This window comes from Dendropsophus ebraccatus, chromosome 11, assembly GCF_027789765.1.
Source record: "Dendropsophus ebraccatus isolate aDenEbr1 chromosome 11, aDenEbr1.pat, whole genome shotgun sequence".
In the NCBI taxonomy this organism is placed as follows: Eukaryota; Metazoa; Chordata; class Amphibia; order Anura; family Hylidae; genus Dendropsophus; species Dendropsophus ebraccatus.
In genome coordinates this window covers 86,634,544-86,662,407 of record NC_091464.1, presented here as the reverse complement: position 1 = coordinate 86,662,407, position 27,864 = coordinate 86,634,544, and the positions used below count along the sequence as shown (strand labels likewise).

Below are 27,864 nucleotides of genomic sequence, written 5' to 3'. Positions count from 1 at the left end.
TGAGCATCTTTTATCTTTGAAGTTGAGCCCCACAATAAGGAAATTATCCGATATTATCTTACATGGGATATACTGTTTATGCCTAGTTTTTTTCTCCAGCTGGGATTGGCAGTGTTGGCTCTTATCCTCTCTTCTGTTTAGCATTATATAATTGTGTTACTGCATCATTTTTGTGCAGATGCTGCAGTACTGCAATGACACTCCAACATGTGTGAACACAGCAATAATTTCTCTGTTGACTTCTGCACAATCAGCGAAGCTGAAACACCTGCTTCTGGCCAGTGTGAGATGGTGAATGACTCTCTGCCCCCTGTCTGCATCATCAGCCTGTCCTCAGCAAACACACACAATGTTAGACAGAGGCATGGAATATTTGTCTCCTAGGGGTGGAGAGCAGCAGGAGCAGGAGACAATGTGAATTGGCACAGAGGCGATATTTCTTCACTTCCTGGATTTCTATCAGCTACCAGTGTGGCAGAACAGTACAGATATGGTAATACATTGTATAGACACATCTATATAACTTTTAATGTACTTTTAATAGAAGCCAAGTTTTTCTTTTTCGAAGTTCCCCTTTAATACAAGTAAATTACAAATCTATGGCACTTTCTATTGCCTTTATTTGTGAACTATTCCTTTAATTCAGATTTGATGGTTGATTTGGATTCATACATGGGCAGAGACTTATATCTGAAGACAGCATTCTGTTCCTGTTCCATGTAAGGCATACATTGGTCCAGGTTCAAAGTTGTGCGGTCAGCATTGTCACTTACCTCTGGTATGTCTCTCACCTTAGTATACAGAGGTAGGCAGTTCTGCAATTTAAAGAAGAGTTTCTGCTCCTGTATTTGATTTTCAGTTCACGCTACATCAATAGTGGAGTTTCCTACCCCACAATTGTTGTGAGCATAAGTACCTGTTCATTCAGTATTCCCACCTTAAGGCTCGATTCACACGTTGTAACAGTGCGGCTGTATTTGCGGCTGTAATTGTGCGGCGGTATTTTTGGTGGTTCGTGTGTATGCTTGGAAGTATAGGATATACGGCTGCACAGTGCACACTATGTATGAATCTACGGCCCTATCGTAAACGGACCCGTAAAAAATGAACAAGACCATTGTTTGCGGCTGAATATGCGGCCGTGGATTGACAGGCGGTCCGTACGGAGTACTTCAAAAATAGCCGGCAATGATGCCGAATGCCGATGCCTCTAATAGTTAATATATTAAATTAATCAAACACATTTTCTTTGTAATCAAGACACTTTCGTTGATCAATAATTTATTTCTAACGAATCCATCATTTTGCAATTAAATATACTGTTAAAAAAAATATATATATAAATAAATGTATATTTATATATATATTTATTTTTTGACAGTATATTGAATTGCACAATGATGGATTCGTTAGAAATAAATTATTGACCAACGAAACTGTATTTATTTCAACGAAATTGTGTTTTATTCATTAAATATTAATTAGTACAGGAAGCTCTATAAGCCGTTAATTCATATGCCGGCAAAAGAGCATTCTGTACTAATCATCACTTTACTTTAATGAAAACATCAAATGTTTCTTCTAATTATGTTGTGACAATAACATTATTAGAAGAAACATTTAGAATTATATGTGCGCTCAGCTGATTGGCTGTTCGGCTGAGCGCACATATAATAAGCCGGTCCGCAGTACAGTGACTTCATTGTGCTGCGGACCATCGAAGAGGACACATCGGGGTGAGTATAGAGCTCTCCCCACCCCCTCCCCGGCACTGCACCCATCCCAGCAAGGAAGGGGGGGTCACTTAACCCCTTCCTTGCTGGGATGGGTGCAGTCTGACATCAGTCTGGCCCCCAGGGGGTTAAGGGGGATGCAATACATCCTCCCTTAACCCCTTGGGGGTCAGACTGTAAGCAGCGATCTGTAAAGATGCTGCATACTGTAAGGAGCACAACACCGCTCACAATGATGGGTGTTGTGCTCCTGTTTGTGTGTTTTTGTGTGTTTCTCCCTTTTTGTTTTTCAGATATCGGTATCCTGGGGATTACGTCGGATTCCATGGACTACGTCGATGACCAGCGTTTTTTTAATGTTTTTTTTAATAAAATGGTCAATGAGGGGTGTGGGGGTGTTTTTATTTGAATAAAAAAATTTGTAAACTTGTGTCTTGTCTTTATTTCTTTACTTTATAGACTTAGTAGTGGAAGCCGTCTAATAGACGGAATCCATTACTAAGTCGGGGCCTAGTGTTAGCCGGTATAAAATGGCTAACACTAACCCCCTATTATTACCCCAGTACCCAATGCCACCAGGGGTACTGGGAAGAGCCGGGTGCCAGTGGTCCCGGAGCGTCAAAATTGGCGCTCCTGGACCGGGCGGCAGCAGGCTGGTAAGATTTAGGCTGGGGAGGGCCTAAACCAATGGCTCTTCCCACCCTGGTGTTACCAGGCTGCTGTCGTTTGGTTTTTAACCCGGCTGGTTATAAAAATAGGGGGGACCCTATGCGTTTTTTTTTTAAATAAATAAATAATTAAAAAAAAACGCATAGGGTCCCCCCTATTTTTATAACCAGCCGGGTTAAAAACCAAACGACAGCAGCCTGGTAACACCAGGGTGGGAAGAGCCATTGGTTTAGGCCCTCCCCAGCCTAAATCTTACCAGCCTGCTGCCGCCCGGTCCAGGAGCGCCAATTTTGACGCTCCGGGACCACTGGCACCCGGCTCTTCCCAGTACCCCTGGTGGCATTGGGTACTGGGGTAATAATAGGGGGTTAGTGTTAGCCATTTTATACCGGCTAACACTAGGCCCCGACTTAGTAATGGATTCCGTCTATTAGACGGCTTCCACTACTAAGTCTATAAAGTAAAGAAATAAAGACAAGACACAAGTTTACAAATTTTTTTATTCAAATAAAAACACCCCCACACCCCTCATTGACCATTTTATTAAAAAAAACATTAAAAAACGCTGGTCATCGACGTAGTCCATGGAATCCGACGTAATCCCCAGGATACCGATATCTGAAAAACAAAAAGGGAGAAACACACAAAAACACACAAACAGGAGCACAACACCCATCATTGTGAGCGGTGTTGTGCTCCTTACAGTATGCAGCATCTTTACAGATCGCTGCTTACAGTCTGGCCCCCAAGGGGTTAAGGGAGGATGTATTGCATCCCCCTTAACCCCCTGGGGGCCAGACTGATGTCAGACTGCACCCATCCCAGCAAGGAAGAGGTTAAGTGACCTTCCTTTCTTGCAGGGAGGGGTGCAGTGCCGGGGAGGGGGTGGGGAGAGCTCTATACTCACCCCGATGCGTCCTCTTCGCTGGTCCGCAGCACAATGAAGTCACTGTACTGCGGACCGGCTAATTATATGTGCGCTCAGCCGATCAGCCAATCAGCTGAGCGCACATATAATTCTAAATGTTTCTTCTAATAATGCTATTGTGATAACATAATTAGAAGAAACATTTGATGTTTTCATTAAAGTTAAGTGATGATTAGTACAGAATGCTCTATTGCCGGCATATGAATTACCGGCTTATGGAGTTTCCTGTACTAATTAATATTTAATTAAGAAAACAAATTTTCGTTTAAATAAATTCAGTTTCGTTGGTCAATAATTTAATTCTAACGAATCCATCATTGTGCAATTAAATATACTGTCAAAAAATAAATATATATATAAATATACATTTATTTATATATATATTTATTTTAACAGTATATTTAATTGCAAAATGATGGAATCGTTTACATTTAATTATTGAACAATAAAAGGGACTTTATTAGACAGAAAATGTGTTTTATTAATTCAATATATTAACCATGAGACACATCGGCATTAGTGCAGAGGATCGCAAACCCCGGTAATAGCAATTCATGTAAACTGTGTTCCCTGCTTTCCCAGATGCATCCAGAGGTGTTTGCATCACTTTCTTAACATTTTATTTGTTATTTTTAGTTGAACCAGATTTCCAAGTAAATGACCGTATGTTTTGAGCCGCATGTCTATTTTTTCCCACGGCCGGAGTTTCACCCGCACATTTACAGCCGCATAAAAAATACAGCCGCACAGTTACAGCGTGTGAATCCAGCCTAATACAGCAAACATTCGCTGGGTTAGGCGCTCTGCCTGCCCACTCTGTGTACAGAAGCAGGGACTCATGTCTTTGATAGACGTCCCTGCTCCTGTATATTATGGCTGAACCAGAATGAATGCAACACTTTAAGATTCATATGAATTTAAATTTGGGGGAAGGTCCAGAGTAAAATTAGTCTGGAACTAACTGATTCATACATCTCTATTACTAAGCTATAGGTACTTCTCAGCTACTGTATGATGTTTCCATATGGTCATCATTTCTATCATTGAAACCTAATGCCTGTAGTGAGGAAAATACATCTGTCATAATGTAAGTGGAAGAGCGTTATATTAGTTTTTGTCACAGATTCTGCAATAAGAATAAAAATTAAATACATAAATCTCTGCATAACACTAGAAGCATGTGTAAATATAGTGTGGCTAGAGATGATTGAATCGCTCAGCATTAGATTACTGTTGACTAAAGAAGTTAGATGCAGCCTATGGCTATGTTCACTCCGTGTATGAGACCGGCCGTTTGGTGACCCGGCCGCTGAATTCGGATGCGGGCGCATCCAATTTTCCTGCTGCACACAATGGAGCATGCGGCCGGAGCCGCACACTCCACTGTGTGAACTGACAGGGTTTTGTTCATATGTATGGCTTCATATCTATCATATAGTCATGTTTATACCTCTTCTCAATTTTAATTTTGGTTCACACTGTGTTGTTCACTTAAAAAGGGGAGTTAACGGATGTTAACGGAAGTTAAAAATAAATGCTGATGGATGCTATACAACAAACAAATTTTCATTGGCTTACATCATTAAAAAAGCATTAAAAATTAATGATGATGATGATAATAATAATAATAATAATAATAATAATAATAATAATAATAATAATAATAATAATAATAATAATGTTATTATTATTATTATTATAAAAAATGTAAAAAAAAATATTTGTAAAGGATTTTAGTTTTGTGTGCACATTTATATTATACACCTATAAAAGTATTAATGATAAATATATATTTCAGATTTTAACAATAGAAAACAGAAAATCTTCATGCAGTGCCACCTAGTGGCCAACCTTGCAATCTTTGTTATAAACGTAAACATTCAGAGACACTGAGAATAAATGCAACTCAGTTCTTTAACCTAAGAAGAATGTGACTATTCTGTAATCGTATTTATTTTGTTGGTTTGCTCTCTTAGGTACAATGAAGGAAAATTCTTGAGACTCTCTTCAGTAATGTCTGCTCCCCCTATACATAGGTAATATGTATGACGAACGAATGGTCAATGAATGGAAGCATAATGCTCCGCTTCATTAGAAAGTGTTTACTGTAAGAGACACTATGGATCAGACTCTTCAAAAATTCACTCTACATTTAATTGAATAGAAACTTTGTGAAATTCCTCGACCAATGAATTAATTGATAAGTAACCAGCATTTTTTTTTCTTCTACCAGTTATAAATGTTGGATCCGATCCTAAGCCTGACGGTAAGCAGCCATAAATGTTTGATGATGCCAGCTAGATATTTCAAAACCATTGCAGCAACATTTGCAAGAACACCATTTCTGCTGTCCCGGTGCCAATTAAGGCATTAACCCTTACCACAGTCGGATGCACCCCTGGTAGAAGTGCTGAGGCTGGGAACTCTTTTCTGATCTTTGTCTAAGCAGATAAATGCACCAGTTTTCCTTGTTCCATACAGAAATTTACATTAGCGGCTATTGTGACAGCAAGACAAATGGCAATTAGATGGAAATCATGGCTGTAGAGACATACGTCAGAGCTAGGCTTCCCTGCACCAATGACTAAGATTCAGTTCATTGCCCCAGCTCTGTATTTACATAGCCTGCACCCTGTACCCAGCCATGTATTTCCATAGCCTGCACCCTGTGCCCAGCCCTGTATTTTCATTGCCTGCACCCTGTGCCCAGCCCTGTATTTCCATAGCCTGACCCCTGTGCCCAGCCCTGTATTTCCATAGCCTGCACCCTGTGAGCTTCCCTGTGATGGGTGCTGTTTTCATGTTTTTCTGGGATAATGTGTGATCCTGTAAGCATGCACTGAAAAGTACAGCCCACTATGCTTTTTTTTAAAAAACGTTTCTCAGTGAACAGCCATATAGCTCCATGCACACATCCATACATTCAGTTGGACCATTTCAGCTGAATGTAATCACCTAATTCAGTGTGAATTTGTCCTTACTTGTAGAGGTCTACTATAGCTATAACAACAGAAATACGGGCGGGGCAGTGCACTGGTTGGCTGAGCGGGACGTAGCGAAACAAGCTGGAACGTGGACAGTAACAGTATGCTCCAGCTGGCGGGGGGTTAACAGGGCTGTCACTTACATACTCACAGCGGGATGTCAATCGGCAGACCACTGACATTTTTACACAGTAAATGAGTGTTCCTAGTAACACTTAAAAGTGTCACTGTCGTGAATTTTTTTTTGCAGAAATCAATAGTACAGGCAATTTTAAGAAACTTTGTAATTGGGTTTATTATCCGAAAAATGCATTTTTATCATGAAAAAGCAGTTTGAAGCTCTCCCCCCTGTCTTCATTGTTCTCCTATGGAGAGAGCTAAAGAAAAGACCAAAACAGGACAACAAAGAGTTAATCTACAAATCCCTCACCCGTTATCTGTTCTGACCATCACCAGTGAGCTGTCTGAGCTCGGATTACAGCTGTCACCCAGCTCCATGCCTGTAATCCTCTGTTATCTGCTTTCTGCTGCCGGCTAACTCCCTCCTTCCTCCTCCCCCCTCCCCTCTCCCTAGAACAGACAGGGGACGTCTCCTGCAACAAGTCACAATTTTCAGATTTTTCAGAGTGGATGAAAAAGAGGAAGGAGGGGGGGACCTGGGAAAAGGCTTTTTACATGCAGATAATGGCAGATTTGGCTAATAAACCCAATTACAAAGTTTCTTAAAATCGCCTGGACTATTGATTTCTGCAAAAAAAAAAAATACGACAGTGACTCTTTAATAACAATAATTAGAGCCTTAAAGGGGTGTCTCACAGAGAAAACTAGGTCTATATTGATACATTATATAAAATGAAACATATTTCCAACGTACAAGCATTTCTCAAAATGTATATAGATATAGGCTCACTAATCCTTCCCATGTGCTGCTTAATTTCATAACCTGTTGCCCTTAGTTACGGCCTGACAGGCATCCATTAGGTTGGGTCACTCATGCTCAGTTTAACCTCTTAAGGACATAGGACGTACCGGTACGTCCTATGTCCTCACTTGCACTTCAAAGCGGGGCCGCGCGGCGGCCAAGCTTTGAAGTGCCGCGATCCCGGGTGCCGCGTGTAGCCCGGGACCGCCGCTATTAGCGGGCACGGTCTGATCGCCGTGCCCGCTAATTAGCTAATCGGAGGCAGCTGTCAAAGTTGACAGCTGCCTCCGATTACCGGAGGCAACGTTTCCCTGGTGTCTAGTGGGGGAGATCGCTCCTCCGGGACCTTGTCCGGGAGGAGCGATCTCCGTTACTGATGCCGGCCGGGGATGCGTCCAAGATGGCGCCGTCCTCGGCTCGGCACTCGTTTGTATTCGGCTGCAGCAGCCGAAAGCAAACGAGTGCCGATCTCATGGATCTCTGCAGCATATCTATGCTGCAGAGATCTCAATGAGAGATCACAGTGTATATACTAGAAGTCCCCCAGGGGGGCTTCTAGTATATGTGTAAAAAAAAAAAATAAAGTGTTGTTTATAGTAAAAAGCCCCCTCCCCTAATAAAAGTCTGAATCACCCCCCTTTTCCCAGGTTTTAAATAAAAGTAAACAAATAAATAAATAAATAAACATGTTTGCTATCGCCGCGTGCGTAATCGCCCGAACTATTAATTAATCACATTCCTGATCTCGTACGGTAAACGGCGTCAGCGCAAAAAAAATCCCAAAGTGCAAAATTGCGCATTTTTGGTCGCATCAAATCCAGAAAAAATGTAATAAAAAGCGATCAAAAAGACGTATATGTGCAATCAAGGTACCGATAGAAAGATCACATCATGGCGCAAAAAATGACACCTCGCACAGCCCCATAGACTAAAGGATAAAAGCGTTATAAGCCTGGGAATGGAGCGATTTTAAGGAACGTATATTGGTTAACAACGGTTTGAATTTTTTACAGGCCATCAGATACAATATAAGTTATACATGTTATATATCGTTTTAATCGTAACGACTTGAGGAACATGCATAACAAGTCAGTTTTACCCCAGGGTGAATGGCGTAAAAACACATTTCCCCCAAATAAAAGAAATGCGTTTTTTTTTTCAATTTCACCACACTTCGAATTTTTTTCTGGTTTCGCAGTGTACTTTATGCAAAAATTCAGCCTGTAATTGAAAAGTACAATTAGTGACGCAAAAAATAAGGGGTCATGTGGGTTTCTAGGTGGAAAAATGCAAGTGCTATGACCTTTTAAACACAAGGAGGAAAAACCGAAAACGTAAAAACGAAAATGGGCCATGTCCTTAAAGGGTTAATCACAGTCACATGATCTGTCTGATTAGTACTGGCAGTTGGTCTTCACTTCCTGTGCAGCAAGGGGGATTATGGGAAAGTGTCTGCACTGTGGCCTGGCAACGGCAAGGTCACAATTCAGAGGGAAACAGCTAATTTGTTCTTTATTACTTAAATGTATGTGGTACACGCCTGATTTTATCTTCTTTTCTTTCTGACACTGTCCCTTTAAGACTGCCCCTTAAGCGATTTCTAGTAAGTTTTGCTGTACTAGTTCTTTTTTATTATTATTTGCGGATAAATTTTACTATTAAGTCTATACCAGTGGTTCTCAATTCCAATCTTCCTGTCCACCAACAGGTCATGGTTCGAGGATATCCCATACAAAGAACACCTGTGATAATACCTGATGCACTATATATAATTATATCAGCTGTGGTAATACCTGATGCACTAACTACAGTATATTACCTGTGAAATACTAAGGAAATCCTTAAAACATGACCTGTTGGTGGCCATGAGGACTGGAATTGAGAAGCACTGGTCTATAGGTGCCAATGCCATTTCGGGTATGAGTTCCCCCTCTTAGTTTTATCACCACTGGATGCATGTAAAAATGCAATGAAAAAAATAAATAAAAATAAAACAAAAATAATCACTTTTACATAGTGGCAATCTAGCCTAAGACAGCTTACAATGATTTTTTCCCCCTTATGAATTCTTATGATTTATTAAAAGAAAAATAAAAAATAAAAACTTTTTTATGTTTTCTTCTAAAATGAACAATTACCAAAAGGGCACACCAGTCTATGGCTGGTATGTCATATGTTATATGACATAGTAAGTTATAACTAGTATACAGGATATACCATAGTAATCCTTGATGCTGATTTTTTCTTCCTTATTAGATAATAATAATATTCATCATAATGTCTCCTATGCATTTATTGTACATATTTTATACCTTCTATTTTTAGTTTTCTTGTAACCATAGCAACAATAAAAAAAAGTTTGCTCCTTTTTGTTTCTATTAACAGAATTAATATTAAACTATAAAATGTATGCCATTCCAGAAAAAAAAAATCCAGAATAAAATGACCATGCTAATTATAATTGTAGTGTAATTGAATAAATATAGTAATGAAGAAATCCCAGCACAGCTCTGGCAATTATGTGATGCCTTAACTCCACATGCAGGTATACACAGCGTGCAGCTATCTCAATATGGCCAGGATCGGGTGACCTTTATCGTGGTGCTCTGCCTCAGTAACCTTGGAACATCCAGCAGGTAGGTATAGAAGATAAGCGGCACTCACCAATGCATATTGTAATTTTATTGTAAAAAGACAAACAAACACTGATCAACATTTGTGGGAGACAAACAGAATGCAGGGAAGCTCCACAGTCAACAGCCGTTACACTCCTTGGTGCATTGGTGGAACTCACTGGTGCATTGGTGAGTGCCGCTTATCTTCTATACCCTGGGTCTCCAAACTATGGCCCTCCAGCTGTTACAAAACCACAATTCCCATCATGCCTGGACAGCTAAAGCTTTGGGAATGATGTGAAATGTAGTATTGCAACAGCTGGAGAGCCGAAGTTTGGAAACCCATGGTCTAGACCATGGGTCTCCAAACTGCGGCCCTCCAGCTGTGGCAAAACCACAATTCCCATCATGCCTGGACAGGTAAAGCTTTGGATTTGGATGTCCAGGCATGATGGGAAATGTAGTATTGCAGCAGCTGGAGGGCTGCAGTTTGGAGACCCATGGTCTAGACGATAAGCCAATTATTTACTGCACTTCCGAGGAAATGTGTATTGGGGCATTCATTTGTGTGTATATATACCAGCAGGTGCCGAGTGTTCTGTATATCCTTGAGGAAGGTAGCCCAACTCTCCAGAAATGCGTTACGTGTGGATTATTATTATTATTAATAAAGTAGTTAATATTAGTTTATCCGGTCTGCACAGACGTAACTTCCTTTTTTCGCTTGGATATTGTACCTGGATGTCTGTACCCGGTCCGGTTATGGTGGATTACCTCCAGCAGTGGCCGACACTCATTTGGTTTACTATAAACAGTTTCTAGTGGTTGTGACTGTTCTCAACCCCATCAGGTGAGCTTAAAGGGGTTATCCAGCACTACAAAAACATAGCCACTTTCTTCCAGAGACAGCCCCACTCTTGTCTCCAGTGGGGAATCTTGGGGTTTTGCTGCTCAGTTCCATTGCAGTGAATGGAGCTTGATTGTAAACTGCACCTGAACTGGAGACAAGAGTCGAGTCATGTTTTGTAGCACTGGATAACCCCTTTAAACCTGGATATGTGTTGCACTTACCTTTAAGGTGTTATATCGTTTCACCCTATGAGGCGCTCTGCTTTGTGTTTTTCCCCCTTTTTTTCTTGTACTGATCTTTTATTTTTTTTTCTGTCACACTGTGAGACTACTCCTAAAGAAAGGACCTTTGGGTGTTTGTTAGCTAGTTGCCTACCTGACTAATAAAACTAAGCCCTACATCTGCTCCAGCAGCTCTCCCTGTCAGCTAACAGACCACAATTGAGCCGAGCATCAGGTGACCTGGGTCTATATACACCTAGGTCACCTGATACCAACAGCCAATAACTGCTATTCCAGCAGTCAACATAGCTGGTGCATAGTGGGATGTGCCAGCCCTTCCCTGCATGTTTCTTGGCGAATTAAAACCGCTAAACATGCAGGGAGGAGAATTGTCACTTTGAGTATTTTGTCATTTGAGTATTGAGTACTTTTTAATACCCTGATACTAGAGCGAATAATGAGCTCGAAAGAGCATGCTCACTCATCTCTAATTTCTTACAGTTTGTACAGAAGGTGTCAGGCATAAAACATATCAGGAAAGACATAAAGGAGAACTCCGGGCTGGAGTGAGAGTTCTGGGGAGGGAGAAGATGTTACTACCATCATCCTCCCCCTCCCCAGCAATCTGGCAAAAATCACTCCAGCCCGGATTTCTCCTTTAAGGATTTGAATCTGTTAAGTTTGAAGGAAAGAAGTGAAAGGGGTGCCATGATTGAAACCTTTAAATATGTTAAGGGTGCGTACACGTACAGGATCTGGAGCAGATTTGATGGCCCAGATTGGATTTGCTTTGAATCTGCAACTTCAAATCTGCTGCAGATCTATCTTTCTATGAGAAGGCACAGAGGAGGGTCCATTTACGGCACCAGACAGAGAGGGGGGTCTATACTATAGGGACTATGCAGAAGGGGACATCTACTACACTGTTGCTCTGTTTCTCGCCCCTGATCGGTGTACAGTCACAGCTGAGACTGGAATATTGGGGTACTGTACTACTGTCTTTGAGTCCCCATAAATTTGAATTGGGCTCATTTACAGAACTCGACCGGCATGAGACATGTTCACAGCAACCAGCTGCGGGGGGATAGCACTATAGTGACAGGTAACCTTTGTTTCATGACATATTCATGTAGACATATTCACAACGCCTATAGCTGGTATAATTCATCACTAACACTTCTTGAAGTCTTAGGAACTAAACTTACATCACCAGAAACTAGAGATGAGCGAACCTGGAGCATGCTTGTGTCCATCCGAACCCGAACTTTTGGCATTTGATTAGCGGTGGCTGCTGAAGTTGGATAAAGCCATAAGGCTATGTGGAAAACATGGATATAGTCATTGGCTGTATCCATGTTTTCCAGACAACCTTAGAGTTTTATCCAAGTTCAGCAGCCACCACTAATGCCGAAAGTTCGGGTTCGAATGGACTCGAACCCGAACCCGGTTCGCTCATCTCTACCAGAAACCTTTCCATAGAGTCATGAGGGGGTCTGGATGTTGTGGTCATAATACATATTAAAAAACAATAATCACAATCACCAAATAATTTCTTATGTAAAACTTTGATTAGAACATTGTGATACAATTAGTTGTTACTTGAACCTTCCAATAGGCTTTGTTCACACATAGCATTCAATTTGCAAAATTTTGCAGCGAATTCCACAATTTGTCGTAAAATAAATCTTTTTTACCTTGCAATTCACAGCAAAATACCATTAATTAACACTAATTAAACGCTAGTCATAATCAATATCTATACGGTATGCTCTCCCTGTGCCCATGTTGTGCATTAAAGGGGCAGTGCAGCGTTTTTCTTTTTCTGCTTAATTACATAGTTAATACGGTTGAAAAAAGACACATGTCCATCAAGTTCAACCAAGGAGGGGATGGATACAGGGAAGGGGGAGGGGTGATATACATATGCATTCACAGTTCTCATGGTAAAGAAGACTTGTCGCCTCCGGAGATTGAGCCTTTTTTTCTCCAGTCGGAGGCAATGCCCTCTTGTCCTTTGAGGGCGTTTTACCTGGAACATCTTTTCCCCATATTTCTTGTAGGGGCCATTTATATATTTAAATAAATTAATCATATCTCCCCTTAAACATCTCTTCTCCAGACTAAACAAATGTAATTCTCTTAATCTCTCCTCATAACTAAGATGCTCCATTCCCCTTATTAGTTTAGTTGCCCGTCTTTGTACCCTCTCCAGCTCTAGAACATCTTTTTTATGAACCGGGTTCCAAAACTGGACGGCATACTCCAGATGAGGCCGCACCAGAGCTTTAAAAAGCGGTAATATTATATCCCTGTCCCGTGAGTCCAGGCCTGTTTTAATGCACGACAATATCCTGCTGGCTTTAGAAGCCGCTGACTGACATTGTGTGCTGTTCTGTAGTCTATTATCTACAAGTATACCCAGATCCTTCTCCATCAGCGACTCTCCCAGTGTAACTCCCCCCAGGACATATGATGCATGCGGGTTATTAGTACCCAGGTGCATAACTTTACATTTATCCACATTGAACCTCATTTGCCAAGTGGACGCCCAAACACTCAGTGTGTCTAAGTCATCCTGTAACATCTGCACATCCTCCATAGACTGTACTGTACTACAAAGCTTGGTGTCATCTGCAAAGATAGAAACATTGCTGTTAATTCCATTCTCAATATCATTAATAAACAAGTTAAACAGAAGAGGGCCCAGTACTGACCCTTGGGGTACACCACTTATTACCGGGGACCATTCGGAGTAGGAATCATTGACCACCACTCTCTGGGTACGATTTTTAAGCCAGTTTTCAATCCAGTTACACATTAAATTTTCCAAACCGATAGACTTTAACTTACCCATCAGACGTCCATGAGGAACTGTGTCAAACGCTTTAGCAAAATCCAGGTACAAGATATCCACAGCCGCGTCGCCATCCAGGCTTCTACTTACCTCTTCATAGAAACATATTAGGTTGGTTTGACAGCTTCTGTCCTTAGTAAAACCATGCTGGTTATCACTTATAATACTATTAGCCACTACATATTCCTGGATGTAGTCCCTTATAAGCCCCTCAAATAGTTTCCCCACAATGGGCGTTAAGCTTACAGGTCTATAGTTACCTGGGGAAGTTCGAGAGCCCTTTTTGAAGATCGGCACTACATTTACCTTACGCCAGTCCCTCGTCACAATACCAGTAAGCAAAGAATCATTGAATATTTCATACAAGGGTAGAGAAATTACAGAACTGAGTTCCCTAAGAACTCTGGGGTGTAATCCATCAGGCCCTGGAGCTTTGGTTACATTGAGTTTGTTTAATTTATCTTGGACCATGTCTATAATAAACCAGTTCAGTACATTACATGTGTTAGCAGCACTGGCCCCACCCACCTCAGTACTGGCCCCACCCACAACAGCTCCATCCTCTTCTTTTGTATATACAGAACTGAAGAACCCATTAAGTAACTCAGCTTTCTCCTGATCCCCAGTTATTAATTCCCCGTCGCCATTATTTAGGGGTCCTACATGCTCTGTCCTTGTTTTTTTTGCATTAATATATTTGAAGAATTTTTGGTGGTTTCTTTTGCTATCTATGGCTACCTGCCTTTCATTGTGAATTTTTGCTGCTTTTATTACATTTTTACAGGTTTTGTTGACTTCTTTGTAATGTTTAAAGGCTACAGCTGACCCCTCTGATTTGTATTTTTTGAATGCCCCTTTTTTTTTCATTTATAGCCCCTCTAACCTCGGTTGTAAGCCACGTGGGATTGGATTTTAACCGTTTATATTTGTTACCCATAGGAATATATTTGGCAGTACAGTTATTTAATGTGGATTTGAAGATTTCCCATTTATTAGCGGTATCAGTATGTGACAGCAGCCGCTCCCAGTCTATGCCCTGAAGTTCTGCCCTTAACCCAGGAAAATTGGCCCTTTTAAAATTAAGAGTTTTTGCTCTCCCAACATGTTTTTCTTTTCTACACTTTAAGCTAAAAGTCACTATATTGTGGTCACTATTACCCAGGTGTTCATGGACAGTGACATCCCCAACCAGCTCAGCGTTGTTAGAAATAACCAGATCCAACAAGGCATCACTTCTAGTTGGCTCCTCCACAAACTGGCCCAGAAAATTATCCTGCAGGAGGTTAAGAAATTCCCTCCCCTTTGTGGATTTAGCTGAACCGTGACCCCAATCTATATCTGGGTAGTTGAGGTCCCCCATTACCACTACTGTCCCCTCCCGGGCAGCCCGCTCTATTTGTCTATTCAACTGGCCATCTACCTCCTCAGTAATGTTGGGGGGTCTATAGATTACACCAAGAATAACACACATTACAAAATTATATAACTTTGTAATGTGTAATAAGCTCTCTCCCTCCCTACACTGACTAACTACCACTGTGAATATTGCTATAGATGCTTTCCCTGTTCCTGTCACTCTCCCTACTGAACGCCACAAGAATCAGGAAAGACTGTGAGAAAATTCTCCTCAGTGTGACGTTTTTATCGCATTTACGTAACGTACGTAATGATGCTAATCGTACAGCCAATCACAGTAATGCCAGTAGTGAACATGGCTACTACCAGTGATGAGCGAGCATGCTCATCCGAGCTTGGCACATGTTCGAGTATTAGGGTACTCGACGGTGCTCGTTACTCGGACGAGCATCTCAGATGCTCGAGACAATGGCATCTTCCTCTTCCTGCATGTTTGGCGGCTTTTTCTCAGCCAATCATCATGCAGGAGAGTCTTTGGGAGCTCGTAGCATCACTTGGGAACCCTACATGTCGATAGCAGCGATTGGCTGGCCGGATCAGATTACCTGGGCATATAAGAATCAGGTCCCATGGTGCTCGCGTCAGACGCAGGCTGGATGAGCATAGGGAGAGAGCTGCTGTCTGTCAGGGAGAGTGTTAGGCAGGGAATTAGTGTGCGGTTAGGCAGGAATCTGACACAAAGAACCCAACAGTCCTTCTAGGGCTTAAAATTTTTAAAATGTTATTTTTGGCTGCTGGTTTAGACTTGTAGTGCAACTGTCAGTAGTCAATTTGTCCTGATGCTGACATTCTCTTGGCTGGCTGGGATCTGTAGTTCAGCTATACCTATCGTTACTGTGCTGTGTCCTGTGCACATGGTTGCTCAGAGGCGTCCATGCATGCTGCCCCTGCTGTTTCCTGTCCATTTCCATGTTGTTTCCATCATTTTCTGAGGTTTCCAGGTTTTCAAGCAACCTTCCCTGTGCAAAGCTTTGGTCCCCTGCAAAAATGCTCGAGTTTCCCATTGACTTCAATAGGATTTGTTACTCGAAACGAGCACCCGAGCATCGGGAAAATATTCGTCTAGAGTATCGAGCACCTGTACATTTTAGTACTTGCTCATCTCTAGCTACTACATTACCTGATGTGCCCTTCCTTCCCCACACGTTCTTTGGCTCTTTCAAATTGGTGGGAGGAAACTTACACAGTTGCGTACAATGCAAGATAAATGCACGCATGTTTGAAGATCGTTATAACCCATCCAATGATCGAACATATTGTTAGTGATTGGCGAACACGCACAATTTGCGTAATTTTCGTACAAAAATGTACAAACATTTACGAACACGTTCCCTCATCGCTAATCAAACCCTAGCGGTGTAACTTATTTTTTACAGTATCAAGAGGTAATTGGGATTTAGAATCTTGAGAAATGATGATTCAAACTAGAACAGTTTGTTTTGAAAACAAGCAAACAAATAAATAAATAAACTAGATTTACATTTCCAGGGAAATACATATTGCTTGAAAAGAGTGTCCCTTTAAGGGTATGTTCACACTTCGTTTTCGGTCCCACGTTGGGCTGCACGTCACGACTTTTGTGCGCAGGCTGCACGGCTTTTGTGCAGGACTCAAAAGCGTGGTCGACTACGCTTTTGAGTCCTGCAAAAGAGCCGTGTACGTCCTGCAAATGAGCAGAACACAGTCACATAATGACTCCGTCCTGCTCATTTAAGTCAATGTGGCCGTCGGCCGCACGTCGGGCTGCACGTCCGCATCCTTTTTTCACTGATTCCTGACGTGCAGCCCAATGTGGGACCGAAAACGAGGTGGGAACATACCCTAACAATGACTTTCCTTTAACAGAAACTAACACCTTTCTCCACCGAGGGGTTCGAAACGCAGTTTGAACAGTGTCTGTGTACAAAGCGGTTCCGGCTGTATTAATTGCAGAAGAATGGCTGGAAGAGGAAGAAGAAGAAGCAGAAGAAGAAGAATACGGATTACAATATAGTGCTTTTTCAAGCACTATAATAAATAACAGAATGATACATTTTACTATTTACATATGTCACCATAGTTATAGATTTGAGATTAAAAAATAAAACATACATATGGCCACCATGTCACAACACAGGTTAGATAGGTGAAAATAACATTGTGATCCATTGAGCTTCCTCCCTGTAATATTCAGAGGGCTGAGAAGAAATGCTGAGGAAATAGAAGCGGCTGTATGCTACATGAATATTATTCCAGTATTACCCACAGTAATGTTAAATACCAGAGAAGGCTCAGTCTGTGATTGACAGCGAAGCACAAGTATTTCAGAACCTTTCCTTTTCCCAGATATTTGCAGCTTCAGTGGAACAGAAAGGTAGCAGTGACAGAGCATTGGGTGGTATAGCAGAAGTGACACAAAGACAGAGCTGTGCATTTTCCAGGCTGGTGACTGCACAGTCGTTTATATCAGACATAACATACGGTTAACCCTTCCACCCCAGTGCAAAGTGCATGCATATGCATAGGTTTTCTATAGGCAGTAAATGGTCAAATCCATGATATTGCCTGTTAAAGGGTTTATTAACATTAATGTCATGTTCATTATAACAAAATGAACCATTTACCATTATTTCCTGATGCAAAGTGCATGCATTGCAATAGGACTTCCATGCAAAAGATGGGATATTTCCTATAGTCACCTGTGCTACAGTATATACTAACACACTGCTGTCTCTTATATTCAGATGCTGCTAAATATGTGCACTGTAATGGAATATTGTATGTGCTTTCTGAGGCATACAAAGGGTCAGGTCTATGTTATAGAAAGCAAATAGGGGAAAAAGGTATATGCTTTGCATTGGGTCACAGTAGGGTGACATGTATATGGTACGGTGCAGCAGTAAATATTTAGAGGGCTGCAGCTTTAAATAAAGCTCCCCCCATCTCTGCTGAGCATTGAGAAGTGGTTAAGTGAATCCAGATTTTTATGCATTTGAACCTGTGCAGCCTCAGAAGCAAGCACCTGCTTTTCCCACGGTCTGTCCTAATGCAAGCAGGCAGAGAGAAGAAGGCGTCTTGTCTAGTCTACTAACCCCCTCTAGTGCTGAGCTCTGCATGTGACCTGCACAGAACAGCCAGGGATGCTCCTGTGCACCTCTATGAGCCCGGCTATCATTCCCCTCCAGTGGAGAGAAGCAGCAGAGGAGCTCGATCCTCTCCGCATCCTTTCCCTCCTCTTCACTTGCACTTCTCCTCTGCTGCGGGTGTCTGTGTGATCTGGAAGCTGCTGCACATTGACTTTAATAGGGGATCTCTTACCTCCTGCTTTTCCATGGCATAAGCTTTAATGCCATGTGTGGAGAAGCAATCACTTGTCAACTTGATTACATCTTGGAGAAGAGCTGCAAGTTTTTTGTTTTTTTTTAATATGAAGAGCCTGGAATCTTAAGATGTCCTGTCTGCAACCTTGAGCACTGATTCCCCGGAGTGTGGTGGTGAGCTAGATGGAATTTCCCTGCCTTCACTGACTTTGCTGGAGACGATTTGGGAGGAAGGAGATGTGCTGTTGATGGGAGAGAGGGGGGATGGGGGCTCTGTCATGTAAAGGGAGGGTCCTACAAGGAGCCTTCAAACTTGCCACCTGCAGCCCAAAGCAGAGGTGCATCCAAGGAGCAGGACTTAGTGCTCTGCAAAGGACTGATCACTGGGGGGCCACACATCCACTCATGCTCAGCTCATACATCATGCACAGCTTGCACATCCACAGCCAATACCTCACACTGTCTGTAAGGCTTGTATAGCACCTACTCCCTGCACCCTAGCACTGGCACCATCACCAGTGGAGTTTCTTCAGGACATATTGCTCCATGTGCTGGGATTAACACTAGCAGCCATTCTGCACAGGGGCTCCATGCACTGACTATCAGCCAGATAGCGCTGCACATGCGGCTCAGGGAGCAGAGGCTGCCCGGTGCGTCTTACTAACCGCAGCTGCTACATGCTGCATGTATATAGAGAACAACTAGGCTGGTGCGTCCCCTCCTGAGCTCTGTGGGGACATATTATATCACTGCTTAATACTGGCTGCTGCATCTCTTACTATGCGTCCTGCACTGGATACTAAACCTGGAGAAGAAGAGACATTGGGAGACTTTAGCCTCTAGACTGTAGACTGCCCTGTAAAGGCCAAATACAACTCAGCTTGGATCCTGACCTCGACCTCAAAGCCCATGATGGAGGATGTTACACGTGAATGAAGTTTATATCCTATCAGGACGTATAAAGGCAACGGAAAAGACACATTGCTATTTTGCACAAGGCCACATTGGCGTTTTGACTTTACCTAATTGCTACTTGTGGGCGGGCTCTGGGCCACGCCCCCACGGATCCTGTCCTTTTTTCTACTGTATTGGATTGGTAAGCCGCGGCAAGGCGAAGGAAGAAGAGCTGGAGCTGTCTTCAGAGAGAGACGGCTAGACATGGGGTCCTGTGATGGGAGTACTCTGGTTTGGGGGGCTTCTCTCTTCCTGACCCTGCTTATTAACTATTTTGTCAGCTCCAACCACTTTACTGACAACCAGGGTAAGGACAATTTTCCTTGTACTAACTGTTTTTTTTTCAGTATGCTATGGGAGATCTATGCCTTCAATTGCATATGTGTCTAAAAATCTATAATTCTCTTTGTAAGCTGTGTTAGAAGAACGGTGCTACAATTAGGTCAGAGTTGCATAACTTTCCTTATGTTACACTATGGTAGACACCCTAGTTACAGAGAGGGAAGAAGCTAGATAGAAAGATAGAGGACAGAAAAAGAGATTTTTTTTTTCGAAGGCAGTGAAGAGGGTCTGTGCTTATAAAGTATACTGTATGTGATTATTGTGATATTATAGAGAGTTTAGGCAGGGCTGAACCCAAAACTTTGTTGTGTTAGCCCCTAACTTTTTAAGAACCTTCTTTCTATGCCTATAGAAGTTCTTGCTGCTCATGAAGAGGTCACATTGGCCATTGTAGTGACTTATCTAGCTCCTAAAGCCAACAGTATTGGGTCCATCCCTCTACCCATAGACCACCAGCAGGATGGCCTCTACAGGGACCAGTGATTGGAATCCACTTTGTGCTCAGATTCCTCAAGTGTAAACACTCATCCCTTATATGTAGGGTGATTTGTGTTTTTGGCCTTTAAAAAAGTTATTTGTCGTCAAGTGATAATGATTATTATTAATGCATACAGTTATATTTAATAGGACCTTCACCCTGTGACTTATCTAATGCTGTGTGAACTGGAGTCTACTATAACCCTGTCTCAAAGCTGCATGCAAAAACACAGAAACTGAAAAATTCAGATCACACATTTTTATTTTATATTACACTGTGGTATCATTCATGTGCCATATATCCCTGCAATATTTATGCTGTATACCACTCATGTTCCTCCCCGACACATTCAGGCTTCTCATAATTGATTAACAACTGATATACTGTATAAATGTCCCTATACTATAAGTTTCGACTTAATGTATACATTCACTGTGAGCCATAATGTTGTCGGACAGGCGTAGGGAACTTTTGCTCTCCTGCTGTGGCAAAACTACAACTCTCATCATGCCTAGAAAGCCAGAACTTTAGCTTTGGCTGTCCAGCCATGATGAGAGTTGTAGTTTTGCAACAGCTGAAGAGCCAAGGTTGCCGACCCCTGATGTAGGTATGCAAAGATGAGCTGTGTGATTTACCTTTGATACATTGTATCAGTTTATATATATATTGTATGTGTAGCAGATTGTGCTGTTTATGTTCTCACATGCACCGCTTATTGTATCCTCTCCATCCTGCTATGAGATGACAACTTTTTCTTAGTGTTCTCTTTACTGCTTTCATAGTCTTCAGCACATTAAAGACAGACCCTACTATCAGCTTCTGCTTCCCAAAGGCTCACAATCTAATCCCAGACTACCCCAAGCTGCAGTATACAGTTGGGATCCTGATACAATAACATTTAGCACTAGAGTAACACAATAAATAGAGCCGATACATATTTGCTGATCCATTTCCTATATAGGATTATGTAAAATGTCTAAAAATAATAATAATAATAATAATAATAATAATATTTCTTTGTATAGAGCCAACAGATTCCGCAGTGCTAAGTGTTCTAAGTGTTAAAAAAAAAAAAAAATAGATAGATAGATAGATAGACAGACAGACAGACAGACAGACAGATAGATAGATAGATAGATAGATAGATAGATAGATAGTATGGCACCTGCTTCAAATAGGCTAAAGCCACAAACATGCAGAGCCCTGTAGACTCCGAGCCCCCCTGACATTGCTAGACATACACATTCATAGCTTGTACAGCCTCTCCATTTGTACAATTGACTGTCATCCGGGTTGATTGGTTATATGGGCTGCTAACATTGGCAGTGTTCTGCTATTATTTTCGTAAGCCATTTGCCTCACCTTACCCCATCGTTCCCTTTTACAGTAGGAGAGATTGATTATGTGACGAGTAATTTAAAAAACATCAGTGGAAAGCGCTCCACAGGTGCACACGCTATGACAACCATTGTAAATCAATCTGACAAAACATTATAAGCAATAAAAGTGCACGTCGCTGTAAAATTACATTTTTATGTGTAAATGGGTGTACTGGGGTAGTTTGTGATGAAATCAATGCTTTTCGTGTACTACAAGGTCACAATGTGTTATGTAAAGCAAAGTTACTTTGTTTTTGTTCAGTATTTGGGTCAGTATGTTGCATTAGTAATTGGTGCGTAGTACAGGATCAAGTATAATGGAAAGATTTTCACCTCTTTGATGATTTGGTCCCATTTCTGGTTTTGGCTTATACGTACTGATGTAAAATACTAAGTGAGATTCCGCCGTGTAAAAATGGCCTTAACTATGGTCTTCTGTGCATGTATTTTTAGCAATTATTGACTGACAAGTAATAATCACCTTGTATCCATTAATAGACTCTAATCCATCAAACTTGTTCTTTTCTTGTATATGTGTAATTATAATACGTCAGTTGTCAGAATAGCAGTAATAATAGTATGAATGGGGAAAATTGTATTCTAGAGTTGTCAGAATAGCAGTAATAATAGTATGAATGGGGAAAATTGTATTCTAGAGTGGTGGCCCTTCCAAAGAAGAGGAAATGATGAGAGATGATGATCTGACATTGAGGATTCTGGATTTTCAATCTATCTATCTAAAGTCTATCGGTTATCAATTTATCTGTCTATCAGTCCATCCATGTGTCAGTTTATCTATCTGTCTTTCTACCTATTTGTCTATCCACATGTTATCTATCTATCTATCTATCTATCTATTATGTATCATCTATCTATCTATCTATCTATCTATCTATCTATCTATTATGTATCATCTATCTATCTATCTATCTATCTATCTATCTATCTATCTATCGCACAGAAGTATTGTCACACTCCCAGGTATCAGGTGCTTCAAATTGTGAAGTTTATTCCATAAACAATAACAATTCCATGCAACGTTTCTGCTCTATGACAGAGCCTTTATCAAGCAAGAAAATAGCTTTGTTATTGTTCATAGCATAAACTTCACAATTTAAAGCCCCTTATACCTGGGAGTGCGACAATACTTCTGTTATATATTGAAAAGGATTTGATCTTCAGTTGCTGGAACCCCAAATTACTAAAGTAGTGCAACTCTATTGAGGACTGTATCTATCTATCTATCTATCTACCCATTATCTATCTATCTATCTATCTATCTATCTATCTATCTATCTATCTATCTATCTATCCATCTATCTATCTATCTATCTATCTATCTATCCATCTATCCATCTCCTATCTATCTATCAATCTATCTATCTTCTATCTACCTACCTATCTATCTATCTATCTATCTATCTATCTACCTATCTATCTATCTATCTATCTATCTATCTATCTATCTCCTATCTATCTATCTCCTATCTATCTATCTATCTATCTATCTATCTATCTATCTATCTATCTATCTATATATCCATCTATCCATTATCTATCTATCTCCTATCTATCCATTATCTATCTATCTATCTATCTATCTATCTATCTATCTATCTATCCATCTCCTATCTATCTACCCATCATCTATCTATCTATCTATCTATCTATCTATCTATCTATCTCCTATCTATCTATCTATCTATCTATCTATCTATCTATCATATATCTATCTATCAATCTATCTATCTATAATATATCTATCTATCTATAATATATCTATCTATCTATCTATCTATCTATCTATCTATCTATCCATCCATCTCCTATCTATCTATCTATCTATCTATCTATCTATCTATCTATCATATATCTATCTATCTATCTATCTATCTATCTATCTATCCATCCATCTCCTATCTATCTATCTATCTATCTATCTATCTATCTATCTATCTATCTATCCATCTGTTCATCTACAGTGCCATACCAATTTGGAGTGACAAATCGGAAACTTATAGATATACATAGAACTGCTGGTGAATCAAATATTTTCTCCTCTTGCAACTACAAAAAATAAATAAATGAATGAATAGCTAAATTAAATAAATTAATTAATTAAATAAATAAATAAAAGAGAAATCCTGCTCTACTATTTCTGCCCTTAAGAACACTATTCCTTATTGGCCATAATCTGTATCTTTTCTGATTCCGCTATAATCCCTTTATTCTATAGTTGCTATAAATGTGTGACCCCATTTTATAATCCGCATTGTAATCTGTAATTTTTTGTGGCCCTGGTTGTGCGGACAGATGAGCCCTCACCCAGAAGTCGGCCTTCATCCCATGCCTAGAATAGATATTGTGGAAACAAAAGTGAAATCGATAAAAGCATAAGCTTTATTAAATGTTGACATTTACAACCATATATCTTGAATGTCAGAATGTCAAAAAATAACTAATATTTGACTTTTCAATGACTTGGAGCTGATATGGTCAAAATGAATACTTTAATATTCTTTACATTTTTAAAGGTTACAGATCAATGTTTTTGAATACTCGCCGGGGATCGTATGAAAAAAAAAAAGCACTTTCCACATTTCCCCGGCCAACCCTACACAGTATATCTGCTCATGGCACTGACAATAATAGAGTGGAATCGTATGTTAATCGTGTTGAAGATGCAAAAAGCTATAGAAGGTGCGGCATAGTCATGTAACACCAGTGATATATGTTGTATTCTCCATAATTCTCAACATTGCCGCCATTCTTCTGATAGACTCCTGACCTTTTTGTTATAAAGTTTGCAGTCCATATGAAAACACGCCATTCTTCTATTACATTGTGCAGGTATTAGGTTCTGCAGCTTGTGCTGTATTCAGATTTGGTCCATCAAAGCTGATCTGTAAGACAAGATGGACATGCATATTGACATGCCTATATATGCTATACAAAGTTGATGTATACCTTTATCCATACTCATATAATATATCCCTATAGCAGCAGATGCAACTAATATTCCTGAGAATATAATTCTAACCAAGTCTCCATTACATGTGCTTGCTCTATTTCAGTCTATAAGCTGAATCCTTTGTAAGTGGTTACGCCATCAGGGAATTCCCTCGGGACCCCTCTATGAGCCAGAATGGAAAGTTGCTAACAAACAATCACGCTTGCTGTGGCCATCCCAATCTGTCCCAGTCTGTCCATGTATTACATTGTCAACCATTTGTTTGAGTGACCATATGTAATACCGTATTTTCCCTGTAGAGGTTGCTGTAGGGAAAATGAGCAGCTGACAGCAACGACCTTCAGCTGAATCAGCTGTTTGCCATGGATCTTGCTCTCTTTCTACTATAAAATAGGTGTTTGTGATAAGACGACCACTTTAAGGCCTCATGAACGTTGCAAAGCTGTATGCATAGACTCTGTACTTTGGCATGAGAATTCATAATAGTTCTGCTCTGCAGACTTACGTGCACTCCATCTGTCCCTGTATGCATACATATTCTTCAAAGAGATAATACCCCTGCAATAATATACAACATGCATCTAATGTTTTCTGTATGAATCAGAAAGTTAAGGGAAAGCTATAACAATAATTTAAAGGGATATTTTACTGCATAATCATGACTTTCCAGCCCCTTCTGGACTAGTTGTGGTGAACGGAAGTGGCTGGGAGGCAATAAACACCCAAAGCAGGTCCTATTACATTAAATGATTATCAGCCATATTGGCCATTCCGGCTGGTAATCGTTTGGTATAATAGGGCATGTTAAAAGACCAACGATCAGCCGACATGCAAAATAATGCAACTTTTAAAATAGTCCTGATTAAAAATTTCCTACCATTTTCTGCCATGGGGCGTGTAAATCAGCCATCTCTCCCGGAGAGAGATAAGAAAGATCTGTCAGAGAGTTGAATGGTTTTCTCAAGGTCTCCTTACTGTCCCTCCTCAAGGTGTAAGAGATTGCAAAATGGAAGGCATATTGCATACTACAGTGGGGATAGAGGGGAGGGCATACATGGAGGACAGCTTACAAATGCTATAGGAGAGGAAAGGTCACAAAAGGCAGCTTGTAATTGATTATAACATAATTTTTGTACAAGTGGATTTTAGACCTTATCTAAACTTGTTGAACGTTCGAGTTCTTCCAAATCCGAATGCCCTATATTTGACCCCCACTGCCTAGAGAAGTTGGAGACAGCCCTAGGGATGCCAGGAAAACATGACTATAGCCTATGGCTATATCTATATTTTCCAGGACTCTCTAGGGCTGCATCCATCCAGTCCAGCCACCAATAGTCAAATGCAGAGCGTTCGGGTTCAGACGAACCGGAACGTTCTGCAAGTTGGCTCATCCCTACTTATGTCCAATATGATCAGGGCTCCAGATGGCGACCAAAATGGTCGCCAATGCGACCGACATTTTGCAAATGGCGACCAGATTTATTAATCTGGGCGCCATTTGCGACTGGCCCCGGCGGCAGCGCGCTGTCTCTTTAAGATGCGCGGCTGATGCGCGGCTGCCGGGGGTGTCCCGTCCTATCCCCGGCAGCGCGGCGCATCAGTGAGCTGCCTGGGGCCCTGACTTCCGGCACAGGAAGCGCACGTCAGAGACGCTTCCTGTGTCAGAAGTCCCAGCCCCGGCGTACAGGGAGCTCACTGACGCGCCGCGCTGCCGGGGATAGGACGGGACACCCCCGGCAGCCGCGCATCAGCCGGGAACAGCGGCTGAAGAAGAAGAGGATCGCCGGGGGAGCGGGTTGTCAGGTGAGTTTGTGTGTTTGTTTTTTTTAAATATTGCTTAGCATAGAGGAAAGGGGGGGGGGCATCTATAATGGGGGGGAGAAGAGAAGGGGGGGCATCTATAATGGGGGGAAGAGAAGGGGGGCATCTATAATGGGGGGAAGAGAAGGGGGGGGCATCTATAATGGGGGGAAGAGAAGGGGGGCATCTATAATGGGGGGAGAGGGGGCATCTATAATGGGGGGGAGGAGGGGGCATCTATAATGGGGGGGAAAGGGGGCATCTATAATGGGGGGGAGAAGAGGGGGCATCTATAATGGGGGGGAGAAGAGGGGGCATCTATAAGGGAAGGGGGGGAGAAGAGGGGGCATCTATAATGGGGGGGAAAGGGGGCATCTATAATGGGGGGGAGAAGAGGGGGCATCTATAATGGGGGGGGGAGAAGAGGGGGCATCTATAATGGGGGGGAGAAGAGGGGGCATCTATAATGGGGGGGAGAAGAGGGGGCATCTATAATGGGGGGGAGAAGAGGGGGCATCTATAATGGGGGGGAGAAGAGGGGGCATCTATAATGGGGGGGAGAAGAGGGGGCATCTATAATGGGGGGGAGAAGAGGGGGCATCTATAATGGGGGGGAGAAGAGGGGGTATCTATAATGGGGGGAGGAGGGGGCATCTATAATGGGGGTAGAGGGGGTCATCTATAAGGACAGGGGGCCATCTATAATGGGGGGGAGAAGAGGGGGCATCTATAATGGGGGGGGAGAAGAGGGGGCATCTATAATGGGGGGGAGAAGAGGGGGCATCTATAATGGGGGGGAGAAGAGGGGGCATCTATAAGGGGGGGAGAAGAGGGGGTATCTATAATGGGAGGAGGGGGCATCTATAATGGGGGTAGAGGGGGTCATCTATAAGGGGAGGGGGCCATCTATAAGTGTAGGGCAAACTGGCTGCAGACACTGGGAGATAGATATATGCACAATTATTATTATCAGGGCCCCTCAGGTGTCTGTATTGTAGGGGGTCACTTGCATTAGTCACTAGGTGAGAGATATATCTATCTATATACACATCTTGTGGGGGGTCACTATGGCTGCAGTCATAAGTCTAGCTCAGTATGTATAGACTGTTGCAAGCTTTTAAAGGGAACCTGTCACCCCCGGTGCCGGGGTGACAGGCTCCCAACACCCCGTTAGAACCCCCTATACTCACCTCATCGCGCCGGGTCCCGCTTCTGAAGATGGTCGGGTCACGGAGATCTCAGCCGCTGCAGCCCGGCGCGCGCTGAGAGATGAGTCCAACGCTCATAGAGAATGACGGGAGAGTCCAGCGCTCCATCATTCTCTATGAGGGTTGGACTCATCTCTCAGTGTGCGCGTCAGGCTGCAGCGGCTGAGATCTCCGTGACCCGACCATCTTCAGAAGCGGGACCCGGCGCGATGAGGTGAGTATAGGGGGCTCTAACGGGGGG

The 27,864-nt window shown here is 41.9% G+C and overlaps 1 protein-coding gene across 3 annotated transcripts in view; it reads left to right on the top strand.

Annotated features, from left to right (window-relative positions):
• Window positions 1-18,298: 18,298 nt before the first annotated feature.
• The window catches only part of EPHA6 (EPH receptor A6), a 714,887-nt gene continuing 705,321 nt past the window's right edge, over window positions 18,299-27,864 (top strand). For all 3 annotated transcript variants that reach the window (XM_069945438.1, XM_069945437.1, XM_069945439.1), the window contains exon 1: window positions 18,299-19,752. In XM_069945438.1, the coding sequence (XP_069801539.1) occupies window positions 19,650-19,752 (103 nt within the window). In that variant the 5' untranslated portion in view covers window positions 18,299-19,649. The remainder of the gene's footprint in view (window positions 19,753-27,864) is intronic.